The sequence below is a fragment of the Cottoperca gobio genome, chromosome 3 (genome assembly GCF_900634415.1).
Source record: "Cottoperca gobio chromosome 3, fCotGob3.1, whole genome shotgun sequence".
NCBI lineage: Eukaryota > Metazoa > Chordata > Actinopteri > Perciformes > Bovichtidae > Cottoperca > Cottoperca gobio.
The window spans coordinates 5836134-5855098 of record NC_041357.1 but is presented as its reverse complement, the minus strand read 5'-3'; the positions used below and the strand labels follow the sequence as shown (position 1 = coordinate 5855098).

The 18965-nt window shown below is 40.7% G+C and overlaps 1 protein-coding gene across 1 annotated transcript in view; it reads left to right on the top strand.

The window, feature by feature from the left end:
* The window catches only part of phkb (phosphorylase kinase, beta), a 117559-nt gene that overhangs the window by 80327 nt on the left and 18267 nt on the right, over positions 1 to 18965 (top strand). The window contains exons 14-18 of the mRNA XM_029425173.1: positions 5248 to 5303; positions 5957 to 6050; positions 16107 to 16190; positions 16967 to 17071; positions 18402 to 18484. Of these exons, the coding sequence (XP_029281033.1) occupies positions 5248 to 5303; positions 5957 to 6050; positions 16107 to 16190; positions 16967 to 17071; positions 18402 to 18484 (422 nt within the window). The remainder of the gene's footprint in view (positions 1 to 5247; positions 5304 to 5956; positions 6051 to 16106; positions 16191 to 16966; positions 17072 to 18401; positions 18485 to 18965) is intronic.

Below are 18965 nucleotides of genomic sequence, written 5' to 3'. Positions count from 1 at the left end.
GAGAAAGCAAATAACTGCGTTCCCAAAATATTTTGATATAAAGATATACATTTCTAGCATTTTTAGGTTTTTATTTTATTATGTGGTTTAGCTTACATCGAGTTTAATTTACATTAAGTTGAATTACAATGAATTGTAAAGTCTTTAGTTTTTAGAGCTATTCACTACTTCTTCATTTTAAATTATGAATCTTTAAGGGCAAATTGTGCATAAATATTTAAGGTTTATTTAGGTTGCAGCAGTCATATTGGTTTTATGGTCTTATGTACAGTATATTTACATGTTGTGGTTATGTATGTCACAGTAAATGTACCTCCTCAGTCAGATCAATGATATGCTGTCTTTCAGCTGCCAACCCCACTGTTCACCCAACAGCCAAGCTCCCTCTTGGATACATACTGTACACTGTTAGATACCGTCAATCTATGATGTTGAGTGCCAACCAGCAGTTATTTCATGTTGAAGTGATGCAATTCATTTTTGTGGCATACTCAACCTCTCCAAGCCATCTGCTTCCACTGCAGTTTGCCATTTCCAGTAGAATCCCTCAAGAGAAGCTGATTGAACTCTTAGCGTGTAGGTTTAATGTGTAGGTGGACACGGCATACTAAGAGCCAGGCAAGAAACATTTTATTCACATGCATATCTTTTCTGAGAGCCTTTTAAGAGAAGGTCGAAACAGCAAGTCTGTGTTCATCTAATCTGCTTCACTGTTTAGACATCTTCTCTCTAAAAATTCCATTTCCTTTTGCACTTTTATTTATAATATAGCGCTGTAATGATTAGTTGACTTATAGGTCAGTTGGTCGACAGAAACTATTTTAATGAGAGGTTAACTGTCATTTTGTCAGGCTGTTTACAACCTCTTAAATATAGACATAGATTTCCTGCTTTATATCATATCACAGAGGTGGAAACTATTTGCCTCCTGACCTCTGCTGAGGTGCCCTTAAACAAGGCTCCGGACTCCCACACTGCTCCCCGGCGCTGTGTATGTATAATAGCTGCTCCTGCTACCAGGATAAAACTAGGCTTAAATGCAGAGTCTACATTTCACTGTGTGCGGTGCTGTGTATATGTATTAAAAGTTGATTTGAATCCTCCATTTCCATTTTCCATTATTAAACAGAATATATTTGGGTTTTGGACGAACAAAACAAGACATTTAAAGACATCACTTTGGACTTTGGAGAGACTGAGATGCACATTTATCACTATTTTCTGGCATTTTATAGACCAAACGATTAATCCAGAAAATAATCGTCAGTTTAATCGATAATGAAAATAATTGTGAGTTGCAGCCCGATTACAATGCTTCTGATAGATAGATAAATCTCAGAACTTTAATGACCTTTGTTCAATTGCAACCCATTTGCTCTACAAGCTTTATTTTATTTTCATTAATTAGTGTGAAATCCACTTCCGAACTGTTAGATTTAGCCCAAGCTGTGCTTCCATCAGACCGGTGGCCGCACCATCGGGTACACCCAGGGTCCAATATGATTTATTAATCACCTTTTAGAGGTCTGCAATGAAGCCCCTGTGGTGGAAACGACACATCTTTACATTTTCTCGCTTTCCTCTCTGACTCTGCATCGTTTGTTCATTCTGCATTGATGTTTTTAGGGTGCCTCTTTAAAGAAACATTTCATGTCATTTTCCTCTCTGCGGCTGCACGGTCGCCTGCCGCCGAGGTTCGACTGCGTTGCACTGAGGAGAGGGAGTACTTTTCTCCTGTGTCTCCATTATGCATTTCCATATCTTCTCCTCTTCCAAATGAGTCCTTTGTCTGCTCAGACACCAGAGCTAATGAGGGAGTTGCATTGCAGCAGTTTAGAAGCCATTGCTGCTCCATTCATCAGGAGAGATTTGTGTTCTTTCTCTACTCTCTGATTGATGTTGACAAGGTTGTTGGCTAAAACTAGCTCCTATCGACTAAACAAAATGGCTCCCAGATTTCTGTGTGTGTGTGTGTGTGTGTGTGTGCTTATTTGTGTATTGTTTATTCCTTGTGTGTGTGTGTGTGTGTGTGTGTGTGCTTATTTGTGTATTGTTTATTCCTTGTGTGTGTGTGTGTGTGTGTGTGTGTGTGTGTGTGTGTGTGTGTGTGTGTGTGTGTGTGTGTGTGTGTGTGTGTGTGTGTGTGTGTGTGTGTGTGTGTGTGTGTGTGTGAGAGAGAGAGAGAGAGAGAGAGAGAGAGAGAGAGAGATGAAAGGCCACTGCTCCTGTGAGTCACAAGCCGCTGCATGCTTCCCAAATTTTCCTGAATATACCGTCACTCAGCGCAATGAAGATGATCCTCTGCGCATACAATACACACACACAAATTAGACGTACAAATGGTACATCTACAAATAAAGAACAAGAAGATGAAAAGCACCAAAGGACCCCCACAGAGAGGCATTTACATGTGCATAAATATAAGAGTACACACAACTCTTGAAAAGGAAAGAAAGAATTGCAGGTTGTTAACACACATAAACCTATCATTAATAAAAGTAGTAGTAAAAAGACACACATTTAAATGCTATGTAAATAGGTTTCTTTCTTTGCTGAAGATAATAGTGATTGGTTAAAAAAAGAAAGAGTAAACATTCAGGTTGTCTCTTTCCAGCACATTTTCTTCATTTGCATGTGATTTATTCTGTGTGATGTCTTCAGGTGCTCCACTACAAGACAAACAACTGTGCTGTCTCTTGTCTGTGTTTTCGGTGATTGTCCACAAACCCAAAAGGTTTGAGATTACTGCAGAGTACATCTCTGAAATGGCTTGTTTCCTCTTTTCTCCCTTTGTTCTCTGTATTCTCGCCCTGACTTTCATGTTGTTTCACACCCTGCTTTCACAATGCAGGCAACATGAGTGATGTGTTGCTCCATTCTGGCCAATAGTGACTGTATGTTGTTGTTCTACTGCTATAAAGCGTTCCCTTGACAGGCTCCCTCTGAGGCCATGTGGTTCTATTGCTTTAATTCTGTCTTCCCTGATGTTTCCTCATTTTAAGGAGACTGAGCCTGCTAGAAAGCGTTATTTATGTAGTATACAGCACATGAAAGCTTTTATTTTTATTTTTATATTTATTTTGTTCTTTTATATACAAGTCATTGTGCAGTTTTATTACTACAAATCTTGTGTTTTTTGTCCAGCTACACTTTTACAATGTTAAGAACATAACTGTTAAGATTCATAACTGGGTGTCCTAATATTATGAAAATAATATAAATAGTAGAGATGATCCACTTCTTCTGTGCTCACCTTTCACAATAAAAGCCTTAGACATATAGGATTCGCAGGCCCATTTTTTGCATTTCCGTGTCGTTTATTCGTCACACCCCCGCTGTGTAAAGGCCTTAAGTCCGCATTACTGCTATTTTCAACAAATTCAGGAATAGACACTAATATATCCAAACTCCAAAGGCCTCCTTTTTTTTGGCAAAAGGACATTTTTGGTGACCCAAATGTAAACTAATATAAAACCAATACAGAAAAGGCAGTTCAATGCAACTTAACACAGCCTTCCTTAACTGTGACCCTTTAATAAATGGAAATACATTGACAGAATGATTATTTATTTAAATTGAAAACTCAAGTCACACATGTTCACAGTCTATCCTTTTTGGTCACATATATATTTTTAACAAAAACCTAAGAAGTTTAAGCTGGGCTGGGCAGTAGTAGTTTTGTTTGTGTGTCATTTTTGGTAAACCTTTCAATCTAATGGGAGTAAATAGCATGTTTGTCGGGGAGTATTTTCAGCTGCGGATTAATCCATATTTGGTGCGCTAATAAGTATAAAATATAATAACTAAATCGTGAACTAGGGAATTTGAATTGTGAGATCAACTCCATTGAAACAAAACCTCAACAGAATGATGTCTTACAGGGCAGCAACTAATGGTTATGATATTATTGATTAGTCTTTGAATCATTTAGTCTGAAGCCAAAATGAATGCCAGAGCACTAACTTGGTCTGACCATAAGTCATAGTCACTATTCACGAGGGTTATTAAGCATTAAGGTGATATGAAAAGGAGAAAGAAATCCTCACATTAGAGAAGCTGCAACCAGCAAATATGCAGGCTTAAAATTATTATCTAAATATTATTCAAATAGTTTTGTGTTATTTGACTTATGAAACAAATTAATCATAAATGTCATGCTTCTCCAACCCTTTTTTCTGTATTCCACTTCTCCATTTCATGTCATTTCAACTCATCTCCCTGTGTGGGCGATATCGAGGAGAAAAACGCCAGAGTAGCAACCTCATGTTTCTCTCCATCTCTGCTCTTTGCATCTCCCTCGCTCTTCTTAATTCTCAGCTCCTTCCCTCCCAGCCGAGCGCTCCCACGTCTTTCATCAACCTTTGTTGGTTATTCAGAGTTTTACTTAATTTAAATTGTGTGAGAGCGGAGGCGGCAATAACACAGGCTATGGTCATTTTACACAGGAGTGAGTTGAATTTTAACCACTGTCGCTCCCCCCCCCCGCACTCTCTCACATATACACAAATCAATTCTCATTTTCCGCTTTGCTTTATTGGCATGGATGTTAGATGTACAGCATTGCCAAAGCAAGGACATTAATTAATTGTATTTATTAATGCAAGAATGTACCAACCCCTACAATAATAGTGTCAATCCATAAGATTTCAGTCCTGGTTGATTTGGCGACACTCTGTTTACTGGAGGTAACAGCAAACACAGGTCTCAGAATACTGGGGGCACCAAAACAGACTATTGGCGTTTCAATAAAGAAGTCAGGCAATAATTGGCCTTTTCCACCATTCTGTGATCGGATTCTTTGCTGCACACGACATGAGTGTGCAAAAGTGAAAGTAGTAGTAGTAGTAGTGGTCGCCTGCAGCTCTTCCATTACTCTTTGCAGTAGTTAAAACTGACCTGCTGTCAGAAAATGACCGTCGTGTTTTGTAGAGGCTTTTTTGATGGACGACAGTGGTCACATTGGATTTCATGTGACTACTCCAACTCGTGTTTTGCCGTGTTAGCATTGGCAGTAACTTAATACAGCATTTCTTTCTGTGAAATGTCGCCACAGACTCCCATTTCATAATACTGCAAATATATAAATGCTGCAATACGTTCATGGGCCGTAGGCTCAATAAACATGGTGTTACCTCATTCAGCGACAGATAGGGACTTAACAGACATGTATTTAAATGCAACCACTGATGCAATGTATGCCACATGTAGTCCACATGTTAATCTATGTGTTCTCTGTCTCTTTCACAGGGTCCCATAGAGAATGATGTAGTGATTCACGTGGCCCTGATTGCAGAGAGCCAAAGGTAATGTGTGTGCGTATGTATACATGTGTGTGTTTTTTAATGTGTTGCAGGCAGGGTCTTTCAGTGCTGTAATTATGTGAGCTCATAAAGCTGGAGCTCACTCTGACCTCTGCCATCATCCGTCACTCTTCTCATTGTGAGTGTGGGTTTCGTGTGAGTATGCGTGGATACACGTGTAAGAGTGTGTGTGTGTGTGTCTGTCAAACAAGGTCAAAAGACTCTGTGAAGCTTGTTAACCTGTAGCTTCAATCACCGCTGCTGGCAAGTCCCATAAGGACTCATGCATCATCTTTCTCACTGCAGTCCACTCATGAACCAATCGACACTGCGGTTCAATAACTGCTCAAGCTTTATAATGAATAAATATTTACAATAGACCCAATTTACATGAGTTTTATATTTACAAGAACACAAGGCCAATGGATGTATTCATCTTCTATTGACACAGCTATATGTAGCTTGAAGGACTAACAGAATCAAAGAGCTGCAGATCTACAAAAGGTGCATCTGTAAACATAGATTTAAAAGTCAACAGCTGCTCACAGCAAAGTACAAAAGTGAGTTAGAAAATACGCCAACAACTACATGTATAACGCCTAAAGTTATACAGTAAATGTAATATTACAATTTTGTGTCTGTGTGTGTTTGTGTAGACTTCAGGTGTTTTTGAACACCTATGGCATTCAGACCCAGACTCCCCAGCAGGTGGAGCCTATCCAGATCTGGCCTCAGAAGGAACTGGTCAAGGTAACACACGTAGTGCACACATTAATCAAGTTTACAATCCTCCATCCTCCATAAGCACTGCTGCTACGTAAAGCTTTCTGTCCTTGCACCGCTCACATGCAGTTTACGTTCATGTAGCTTGTTTAACCCATCCCTTACACTTTTTGATCTTGTGTTTTTGGTTTTGAAAATGATACATTCCACCTTACAGTACAGAAGTCTTACTATAACCCCATGCGCACATCACTCCAGCATGTGTAGGAATCCAGTGCTTTGACAGACTTGCTGTGCCTAGTTACGGTTGCTAAGATATGATTCACTGTTCGAGGGAGGGCTTTTGTCAACGGACAATTGAAACATCACTGATTGCTGAAATGTTGCCGTGCACAATTAGCTGCAGTGCTTTGTTCGGTTTAAAGGCTTATCTTAACATTTCTAGTCATTCCTGTTGATCAATTTGATGGAAATTTGAGAGGAGGAAACTGAAAGACTATTGATGCCGCTCCACCACCACAACTACAGAAAATCAATCTTACAGTCAGCCAGATTACGTTTCAGCAGTTAGCTGTCAATATCACAACTTGGCTCTGTGAGTCCATCTGCTCGTCAGTCCAAGATTTCCCTGCTTTTAAGATTGTGTTGTTGATTGTCCCGTCAATCACAGCAAGGCTGCGGACCGGTTGTAGTGATTGATCAGTCCAACAGTGATTGTTCATGTTGATCAGCATAGTTGTGGAGCTGTCACTTGGTCACTCTGGCAAATTGGAGACGCATGGAGCTGAGCAGCTTCCAAATGTGTTCTCAGAAGGGTACGTTAGATGGCTCTGTAAGAGACGAGAGACTTGAGACTTTCAGGATGTTTCATTTGGAGTCACTTCTATTGTTACCTTAACAATAGTTTCACACCTTGATTTGAATACTTAGAGGTCAAAACCAGCAGATGAGTTGCTGGGATTCAGGGGCTTCTGGAGAGAATATAGACTAAAGAGCTGTAAACTGCAGTTGGATGAAACTTTGAAGAATTTAGAGATGGTACAGGATGGTTTCTGAATGAGCCTGATAAGTTTCATCGTCTACATTTTGTTCTGTTCTACAAAAGATTAATATCGCTATCCAAACGATCATAACGATCTCTGATGACACTTTCATTATAAGTCTGCTTTCTGAACAAAAGCGATGGGGATTTAATAGAATTTCATCAAATCGGAATTCACCGGCGAATCAGCTCGTCAACTTTAAGTAACAAAAGTAATTTTCAGTTCAGTCTAAAAATGATGACTTGGCCTGTAGGGAAGTGCTGCCAATCTTTTGTGGGTGTAAATAATCCAATGAGATTCAAGATTCATAAACTCTAATGTCCCTGAAGAACAATTTGCTTCACAGACAGTAGATACGCAATAAATACAATACATCGTACACAACACACAATGCATCATACACAACACAGCACAAGATTCATATCTCCTACACTGTCACCGTGAATCATGGAAAAAGAAGAAGCAATGACATGATATATGGAGTTATAGTTTGTTTATAAAAACCAATAGCACATGGAGCAAAGGACGATCTGTATCTGTTCGTACTACCTTTGTGGAGACTGAACCTCCGCCCCGATGGAAGCATTTGGAACTCAACATGTAAAGGATGTTGAGGGTCCAAAACAATAGCTTGTGCCTTTGAGATGACCCTCACTTCATCAGCTGCTACAGGTCATTAAGGGTAGAACCAGTTAAGGCACAGCTTGACAATATCTTTCCAGTTTGTTCCCTTTTTTTAGCTTCTCGTTTAGAACAGTGCCCAAATACTTACCTTTGTTGCGCGGTTTCCACTGACTCACATGGTGCAGGGGCAACGGGAAGAAAAACAATAAACATTTTGTTGGTGTTAGCCACATTTATTCGGAGGAAAGTGGTCACACCAGTTAACTAATTCATCAAGGACTGGGCCATGATCTTGCTCCACACTCTGCAGAAGACTCACAATACCAGAGTCATCTGAAGAGGAGGGATGTGGTAAACTAACAGTTTATTCACAACTTCAATTCAGCCTTTTCAGGCACTTTTAAAACAATGTCCTATGGCCGTGAGCTCCACGTTGACGGTCCGGGACCCAGCCTACTGCAGGAAGAACAGAGCCAGGCCTTCACCATGTTTTTATTGTGTGACTGATCACCTGATTCTGTCCAGCTGTCTGGTCTCCAGCTGAGACACTCCCATCTCTCCCCAGCAGCCAGCGCCCTGACCACACCCCACTGCCACAACGTACAGTCGAGATGCAATACAAATGCCTTTTTTTTTTTTTTACCTATTTAGACCACTCATATTGTGCACATATTTACCAATATATGCCAAAAGAAATGCAGTAACATCAATTTCCACTTATTTTTATACCATGATCCAACAATCTTTTCTACTTATAAAACAAAATATGATGTGTCCTTACGCTAGTACCAACCAATTTCAAAAAATATCATGACATCCATCCATCAATCAAACTGCAACTTATAGTGACAAGGACAAAGGACAAATCTTAGTTGGTACATGATTGCTCTGGCGTGGACAGAATACTCAACATCACATCTGTTTGATTACTTGATTATGAATAATAGAGGTACTCAGTGTCATTGAACTTTTTGTGAGTTACAAGTTCAGCACTAGCTGCTATTTCCACGCTGTCCACTCTGCTTCTTTCATGTACAGCAGAATACACCATTTGTACTGTCATATCTGTAACACCACCGCACTACCTCCTTTCCTACTTCTGTTTCACTCCCATCACATCCGTCACTCAGACCCTGCTCTCTCCTCTAGACACTCTCTCTCATCTGCGTGTGTGTTGTTTGAAGTCTACTATCTCCCAATGTTCGGTCTCACCACTGTCATACCCGTCACTCAAACCCTGGTCTCCTGCCTCGTCTCTGTCCCTCATCTGTCATGTCTGTTATGTAGCGTCTATTCTCCACGCCACCTACTATAAACAAACAATTTCTCCTATCATCTCTCTGGGCTCTGTTCTTTTCTCCAGGCCTTTCTACCTTCTGTCCTTTTCATGCTATATCCATCACATCCACTTCTCTAACCCCATTCTACCCCTTTAGGCCCTATATCCTGCCCCCGCCCCCATTATGTCCGTTGCAGCTCACAACTCTCTCCTCCAGGTCTATTGTTTGCCTTTGAACTGTCATACCTGTTACTTTTCCCTTCTCTCCCCTCTGCCTCTTTCTACTGTGTTGTGCTCAGCCTCTCAGATGGTTTTGCAATTGTGAGTCGGAGCGGGAGCTGTGCTGAATATTAAATCTCAGGCCCAGACAGACGTTTCTTCCTCGACAGGATCTGTTTATCTCGGAGTCACCACCATCTCCAGTGCTGCGGGCTGCATTTGCTCACCTCGTCCCTCGCAGCCGTTTGATTGTGTTGACAACAGCTGCCTGACGATGGGAAAGTGGCAATTACATTTTGCAATGTGTTATTCCCACGTGTACACCCTAAAGCTTATCCCCTTGCAAATCACTGCTTTGCCCCAAAATAGCCTTCATTTTCTGTTTCTCTCTAGTTTCATATCTGATAGTCAATGTGGACATCTTTATGGACAACATGTTGTTTGTTGAAGACTCTGACACATCATGCTGTTACAAGCAACTGCTCGAGTCCAAAGAAAGTCCTAAAGAGACACACACAATAAAAGAGGTAAAAGGGAAATTTGGGTATTTCTCCACCTGCGTCTTATCAGTTAGTCATAACAACTAAGAGATTAGGAAAATGTCAAACAGTACAGGACGCTGATTGGTCACATAATCATGACACAAACGCATTACTTGAGGCCTGACGATATGGATTTTCTTGTGATATTGCGAGAATCCAGCTGCCGTGCAAGATAAGCAGTACAAGAATGCAAAAGTTCAAACAGTACACAGTATCTCTTCACAAAGTTCACACAGAAAGTAGTCCCATCATCACAGTTGTAGAGTGATTAGTATACCTTTATTCTACGGTGGCAGTTGATGGCAACGGCAATGTTTTTAAGTTTTGCAATTTGGAAACTCTCATTGGCGACGACGTGTAAGCAAGTTCATTGAAAGTGAACAAATGGGAACAGGAAGTCGATCTACTGTGCTACGCAGTTAGCAACGATGGCTTCAGCGGACTACTTTCTGTGTTTTGGTGGGACACAAAGCGTTTGAGATCATTTCTGTTAAACTGAAGTTTTTTGTAAAGCCGGACATTGCCCCTATGTTGTTCTTGCATTTCCGAAGTCTGTCCAAGAGGTAGTGAGAAAATGTTATTGTGACCAATTTTGGATAAATATAAAAGAAGAAGGCTCAGCTTGACAAATACTAGAATTTCTCTTTTTGTTGTTAATCGCTGTAACTAAAGAGATCCCATTCCAATGAGTACAAGGATGGGGGCAAAATCTGCAGTCTTAGTTAGTGTTTAGTGTTTTTTTTATTGTCTGTTTAGTGCAGAAATACAGACTAAAGTTCAGCAGAAGCTAATATGTGGCTTGAGTTGATCAAATCAGGTCGGTATCTCTCCCAGTTTCAGTCTTTTTATTACAAAATTCCTTAAATTACCATCCCTCCGCTACAACTCAACCAATGTTGTACTAAAAAGATTGGAACTTTGGAAGATACCCATTTTGATTTGACTAATAGCGACCGCAGAAGCCATTAGCATTGTTTAGACTCTGGTTTTGAACCCCATTCCTTATATACAAGTCACTCTGGTAAGGGATTGCTCCACAAGAAGAACAATTTCCACAACCAACAACACTTTCAATGTAAATTTGAGGATTTGGGGCAACCCAGTGGTTAATAAACCGTTTCAGAACCAAAAGGTTTTATCCCAGATTCAATAGGCACGTACAGTATCATTTTGAGCTGTGTGGCAAGCTGCTGAACCCCTACCTGCACGCTAAGTCCCTCCGGATGACAGCCTCTGCTGTAAAAGTAAATCTGTTTTGCAGGTTTTGGGACACCAACAGATACATTTACACTATTTGGGGCAACAACCCAGCAGCGATAAAAATGTGCAGGAACCTGCTCCTGTCTAGGCTCCTATCAAATTGAGGAATGTCCCTATGAAAGTTTTGCAGAGTTCCTCAGTAAATAGTTGTATATGCTCACACATAGTAGCCACTGCAGAAGTGTAAAATACAGCTTTTATTATCTCTGCCACCTGTCAGGCTTTCTGTTTGTTCGGCGGCCATTGGAAATGTGAGGGAATGAAAGGAGGCTTTGATAGGCTGCCTCCGTGTTGTCCTTCTTCATTGGTATTCTGCACACAGGAAGTGTGAGGTGCAGAGGTTCTCTCAACCTCCCATGGCTTTTCTCCTCCAGGTCTCATACTTGCCTGTTAGGGCAGTAATTTGCAATGCCACTTAATCCTCAATTAACATGTCTCTTTCTTTTACAGACAGACCGTACTTTTTCCTCTCTTAGTGTAATTTTGTTCTAATTGGCCCAACCGTTCCGTCCTCATATTGTGTTCAGCTCAGCCCTTTCAAAACAGTGAGGAAGTACACTAGAGTAGCAGAGCACCACCTTTTGGTTGACGTTGTGAATTGCAGCTGGTTTGAGGCGGTAGAATGCGGCATGGTGGGCTTGATCGGCAGATTTCCTGCAGTGCCACCCGAGTGTGTGGGTGTACTGATGCTGTTTGATTATGGCACAGATTGAGATGTATTTAAATTTAGAAATGTATAGGCTGCCACAAAGGGAAGAAGTACTCTGGTTTCACACTCAGCCAGACACATCAGAAAATGTAATTCACATGATACAAATGCTTCAATTCACACATACACACACATAATCGGTAACTTGTGGTGAGTGTGTCACACCACTACTCTCTGAGGAAGCAGAGCTGAGAAATCAATGTCCATCTTTCTTTTTCTCTTTCTCTTTGAATCAGTGCATTTGACAGCAGGCAACACAGCGGTAAGAAGCTTTTATCTGAAGCACCAAAGAAATGCTGTGGAAACTGATAGGCTTGAGTTCCTGTATTCTCCTTGCTGCCATCTCTAAATGCATTTCAGACATGACTGAGGGAGAAGACCATGACCCTGTCCTCCGCTTTGTTTTGATGACTAGGGAGCCCTTTGATGAATACAGCCAAGGATTTCTATTTATGCGTCTTGCTCTTTATATCTGCGTAACTGGGCACCAGTATTCCTAATGCTACGTTTAGTGCAAAAGTATAGCAATGTTATTGATTAGAGCTAGTGTTAGGGTTTGAGCTGAATCATCCCTGAAAATCTAAAATGAACCTGTGGGGGAATTCTGCTTTTTCAGGCTTTTACCTCAAGCCTGAGGCTGAGTCTTGAGACATTATGGATGACAGTTTATGCATTGACAAGGTAGAAACCACCAGGGTCACCCCTATGTTCCCAGGGACCCACATAAAGTTTCAAGACTCACACAATCACGGTAAACTTAAACTCGTGAAATTACGTTGTACCATTCCAGAGTTACGTCCTCTCAAAGTTCTGTTGCTCTTCTTCTGTTTTCAGTTGGTCCAGCCTTGTGTGGAGTTTTGAGCATGTGTGTCTCTTGATATCAACTAACATTGTACAAGATTAATGAGGACAGCAAAGGGAGGTAGACATTTCAAATGCAGTTCAAGTGGTAGAAATCCAGTCAGCTACTGTTGAGATATCAATGTCTAAAGTCAAGAAAACGGTCTTGACCGCAAATTCTAAGGCTTAGGTTTCAAGGCGTATAACATTAGTAGGCAATATGCTGTAGGTGTGGGATTTCAACATATTGACCCATACATTGAACATTTGACCTAGGGAAAACATAAAACCTGTGTCACATTACAAACATATTGTTGGGGAACATTAGAACCCTGGGAGTGTAGAGCTCAAAATAAAGGACCTTTTTCCAACTCGAAACTATAGCAATCCTGGTGGTGAAAGAAGGATTGGAGCATTTCATTGAGTGGAAAGTGTGGTGCTGTATCCAAGGAAAGAAAAAACATAAATCTGAGAAGTTTTAGATATTTTTAAAGAGTAAGTTCATCAATTTAAAATGATAGTGAGACAGTCATATACTGTAGGTTCTCCAGTGATTTATTGTAGCATTGCACTTTCATAAAGTTAGGTGACTCACAAGAGACTACAGATTAGAAAGGAATGGAAGACAATGTATTAGAGGTAAGGGTAACGATAGCAACTCTGTTCTACTCTCTCCTTTTTTGGAAAAGTTTACTGGCCAGCCAAACTTTTTAACTTAGATCGTGGCACGTTTGCCAAACTTCTCTTGTAGAAATGAAAATTCAAACAATAAGGCATTTGTTGTTTGTCCAAGCATGAGTTTCTATAGTAAGCATCCAAGCATACCAACATGCCATGGGGGTTGTGTTTTTGGTTAGGTGTGTTTGTCAGCAGATTATGTTAAAACTAGCCCGGGTTTCATGAAACTTGGTGGGAGAGTGTAGCATAGGCCAAGAAAGAAGCCATTCAATTTTGTAGTGGATCCGAACAACGGGGTGGAAACAAAACTTATTTTTCACTGTTGACATTGCGAGATAGGGCATTTGGCCTTGGCCGAGCTCTGCACTCTGAGTTATTTATGATACTGTGCTTTTATACTAGAACTAGATTTGATTTGAGTGACAGTTCTGCCATCGTTTTTGTAAACTGCATATGTGCCGTGCTAGAATGCAAAGCACAACAGGTAACATTAACTAAGGGAGATGGGGCTTTGTGAAGGGTCGTTCCACCAGCTAATTTTTAAGATGGATTTGGCATTTGTAGCACAAAGCATATGCTAGTGGTTCACGTGGAAAGTATCAAACAGCATGTCGTTGTTTATTTATTCTAATGAGGGCTCAGTTAGGTCTCGGTGTCTCTTCCTATGGGCCTCTGCATCTCAGTACAACAGTATTATCAGCTCGGTTCCCCATGGGTGTGCTTGGGTCCACTAAGCACGCTGCTGATGGCAGCACAGGGACCTTTCATTATCGTCACGTCTCATAACTTTACACAGAGCTAAAATCAGTAGGTGGTTCTGCCATATGGTGGTAATTTCAGCCTATATGAGTTGCAACAACCGTAATGTCTCAGTGGAACAGACTCATGATGGACTTGCACTGTCATTATGATACAGACTGGCACTGTACTGCATGACATTTTGAGTAAACACTGAAACACTCACTACAACCATGTCTATAATGCATTATAAACATACTTGTAATGTGTTATAAACTACTTATAAGCACTGTATAATGATGGTTATAAGCACTTTAGCACATTATAAAACATTTTATAATGACTCATAAGGTCAAGTATCATTATACTTCATATGTATATACTGGTCACTCAGTGAATTCTTTTTTTTTTTTGCAAGGATCATAGTGTATTATAATTCCCATAACTGTAATAGTGTGTGGGAGAAGGATTTTCGGTCGGCACCAAGGTGCTTCTGGAAAACCGTCCGGCACCTCAGGAGGGGGAAGTGGGGAAATATCCAAGCTGTGGGACCCTGCTGACTTTGACTGAGAAGGTTATCGGGCGGTGGAAGTAGCACTTTGAGGAACTCCTGAATCCGACTAGAGGCAGAGCTGGAAGCTGATGGTCGATCTAATCCCTGTACACCCAAAGCGAGAGTTGTGTCCGGATACTCTGCAGTAAGTCAGACTCGTTTCCAGTGGGTGTTGGCCTCCTCCAGTGCTGCACTTCACCAATCCTCACCAATCCTGTTTGTAATATTCATGGACAGGATATCGAGGCGTAGTCGTGGAGCAGAGGGGTTGCAGTTTGGTGGCCTGAGAATCTCATCGCTGCTCTTTGCAGATGATATGAGCCTGATGGCATCATCGGTCTGTGACCTTCAGCAATCACTGGATCAGTTCGCAGCCGAGTGTGAAGCGGTTGGGATGAGGATCAGCACCTCGAAATCTGAGGCCAGGACTCTCAGCATGAAACCAGTGGATTTCCTACTCCGGGTAGGAAATGAGTCCTTACCCCAAGTGAAGGACTTCAAGTACCTCGGGGTCTTGTTCGCGAGTGAGGGGATGATGAACCGAGAGATTGGCCGTAGAATCGGAGCAGCGGGGGCGGTATTGCATTCGCTTTACCGCACCATTGTGACGAAAAGAGAGCTGAGCCAGAAGGCTAAACTCTCGATCTACCAGACAATCTTTGTTCCTACCCTCACCTATGGTCATGAAGGCTGGGTCATGACCGGAAGAACGAGATCACGGGTACAAGCGGCCAACATGTGTTTTCTCAGGCGGGTGGCTGGCATCTCCCTTAGAGATAGGGTGAGAAGCTCAGCCATCCGTGAGAGACTCGTAGTAGAGCCGCTGCTCCTTTGCTTTGAAAGGAGCCAGTTGAGGTGGATCGGGAATCTAGTAAGGATGCCACTTGGGCATCTCCCTAGGGAGGCGTTCCAGGCATGTCCAGCTGGGAGGAGACCCTGGCGGATGTGGCCCGGAAAAGGGAAGTTTGGGGTTCCCTACTGGAGCTGCTGCCCCGCGACCTGATGATGGATGGATGGATGGATGGATGGATGGATGGATGGATGGATGGCTGGACAGATGGATAACTCTAATACATTATAATCTTTTTATAATGCATGATAATCACTGTCTTAATGCTTTATCATGTGATTACAAGTTGATCTAAGTGGTCATTCCTTGTTTTAAGTGAAGTGAAAATTAATTTTACAACATTTTGTCTGTGGTTCTTGCATATATTTAATGATATGTTTTTATTTTTATTTATGTTTTTATTTATTATCTTTATGATCCTTGCAAAACATATTTATTATGGAATCACGGTACTTATTACCTTATAAGTCATTATGACATGCTTTCTAATGTGGTATAATTATTGTTATAAACCGTTATGAACATTTATGAGTATAATTATACAGTGCTATAAGCCTTTTAGGTATGTTTATAATTTATTAGAAACATGGGCATCATAGAAAGTGTTACTGATATTTTTAATCTCACAAGAAATGTACAGATAAATAGATTAGTTTTCTCTGAAATCAGGAAGGTTGCTAAAATCGTGTTTGCTAACAGGGTATTTGATTATGTCTGTATGTGAAATACTGTGTGTGTCTTTCTACAGGCGTACCGTTTCCTTGCCATCAATAAGAAGCTGGGGTTGAGTGGGCGTCCAGAGAGGCCAGTGGGCTGCATCGGGACCTGCAAGGTATATAGTATGGATTTGCAAACGCACATGTACATACATGCACACACATACATGTTGGCACTCCATGTTGCTGCAAAGGTCATGGGTGACCACATACATGACTCCCACATGTAGATCTGCGTACATTTCCCAGAGCTATTAAGGAGACTACTACAGCTCAAAAAGTCAACATAGAGATGTAAAGTGTTTGTCTTCGTACAGTATGCATCAGTGAATGCTGAATAGATTTAGCATATTCTCTGGACTTATTACATTTTATAATGCTAAGCTGTTGTTCGCTGTGTGTCCGTGTGTGCATATTATGTGGCTGTGGAAGTGATTGTGTGCTAATGTCGAATGCTGATGTTGTTTGCAGTTTCTCCCAAATGAAGGTCACCAAATAAGTTGAGCCATAGCAACTTTCTCCAACAAAGACATTGCTAAACAAATTAATCACGGCTCCCAACGCATTGCTAAGACAATATTATAATGGAACATTTGTGGGGAAGATGGCTGACTGCCAGAGGGCGTTATCATCATTAGTTTGTCTGTACGACTGTGTGTGTGCCTCTGTGACAATCCGTGTGAAAAGGGGCTTTATAACATTTGTGTGTATGTGCTGTATGTGTATGTTGTGTATATCAGGAGTGATTGTGCAGCTTCTGTGTGTCCCCTCTATCTTCAGATTGATGGCTTGTTTTATACACTGCCCGCAATAATGTATACGCGGCTACTTGTGAGCCATCCGTCTTCTAATGCAATAGTGTGTGTGTATGTGTGTGTTTGACTCCCTCCAGATTTATCGTATCCTGGGCAAGACGGTGGTGTGCTACCCAATAGTGTTTGATCTAAGTGACTTTTACTTGTCCCAAGATGTTATGCTGCTGATCGATGACATTAAGGTAAGTCCGGGTCACACTTATTCATCCTTGCCATGACTCCGCAGCATATTATTTGCTCCAATAACTGAGAAATATTCAGCATGACATTTGTGAAATCATCTCATTTGTTTTTTATTGCGTTCTCATTTGATATGGAGTCGCAGAAAAGGCAAATATGCTGTAGGGTCATAGCCACATGAAGGCACAAATCTATGCTCTTTACCAGCAACTTTCCGACTGAATTAGACCACATATTTTACTGTAACTCACAAGTTTGGCCTCTTGTGTCCTATTTTTCTCTACACTTATAATACATCATGTGTAACTTCAGTACATTCATTAAAAAGTGGCAGTGCTGCGTAATAAGTAATGAAACGTGCATGTTGGACAGAAATGGAGCATTCCCTTGAGTCCTGGCCCAATTCAAGCTCTAGATTTATTGATTGATGATCTAGTTCCCTTATATCTCTGTTCATTTTTTGTCACTAATTGATATCATAAACAGCTTCCAGTCGGTTGATGACCGTTTTAACGTTCTAAAAAGCCAAAATACCTTTGGCTTCTGAGCGTCCCGATGATCTAAAGCAGTGATTCTCAAAGTGGGCACTCTGACAGGGGGTCAGTGGAAGGTTTTCAGATTCATTCATTTAAATGATCATGGTTAATAAAGGCTTAATAGTTCAACAAATAATATTAACATTTTTAAATATGTAATAGTTCATAGATAACTTTTAAGAATCCATAACTCTTAGAATCGGCAATTGTTTTTAATACATGTCCAATATATTTCTAATACATTTCTCTTGTGTTGTTCTTTCACATAAGTAATACTAAAGAACTGTTAAAAATAGGTCAAATTTCCTGATTGTATGATATTAGGTTATGATAAATAATCTAGTGCCTTACTTTCATCTGACCACCTACAGTGTGTACATGCACAGTGTAGTTATCAGTGATCCCTGTTGAGAGCTGAAATTGCTCTAGCAAAGGTTATAAAATATAATATAAAATTTAAACATATTCATAACTTTTATGATTTTAACCATTACCCCCAAATGTGAAATCAATCAAGGATAGCTGCAGTATTTGTATTTCAAATGTTACACCTAATACATTCCAGTTAACATACACACTATGAATTATATAAAATACATAGAAATACACAACAATGTACTAAGGATTATATTTTTTTAACATAAATTCATCCTCAGACAGTTGTAGGAGGTTAAATTTAGCTCTGATTCAGTTTCTGCTTAGATACAGTGAAAGCTGGAATCTTTGAACCGGCACAATGTTAGCCCATGCCAATCTGACATTCTGTCTGTGTGTCCGTGTGTGTCCGTGTGTGCAGAACACCCTGCAGTTCATCAAACAGTGCTGGAAGATGAAGGGACGTCCTCTCTTCCTGGTTCTCATCCGCGAGGATAACATCAAGTAATACACACACAATAGCATCTTTTTTTCCCTGTCCCCTGATAGCTTTCTTCCTTCTCCTATCTCACCATACATCACCCTCTTTCCCTCTTTCTCCATCTGATACTGGCTAAAGCTGGCAACAAAATGCCTTGACAGTCACAATGAGGCTTGGTTCATTTTCTTCAATCCAACGTTTCTCTCTCCCTCCCTCTCTTCCCTCCCATGTGTACTATTTATCTTCATAGCAGGAAGTGCAACTGTATTTGTTTGCCGATTGGGTGATAATGTTTCTCGTTTGTATCACTATAGCTTGGATGGTGGGCTGATTACAGCAGTATTGAGCATTATCCAGAAAGCCATATGTTAAATGTGCTACAAGCGCTTAAACAGCCACACTGCAGTATCTGGAATGAGTCAATGGACTCTCAAAGAAGCTACTCAATAGTCATTAGTTTGCTATTGATCGGAATGATGACCTGTATAGAAAGCGACATCAGAG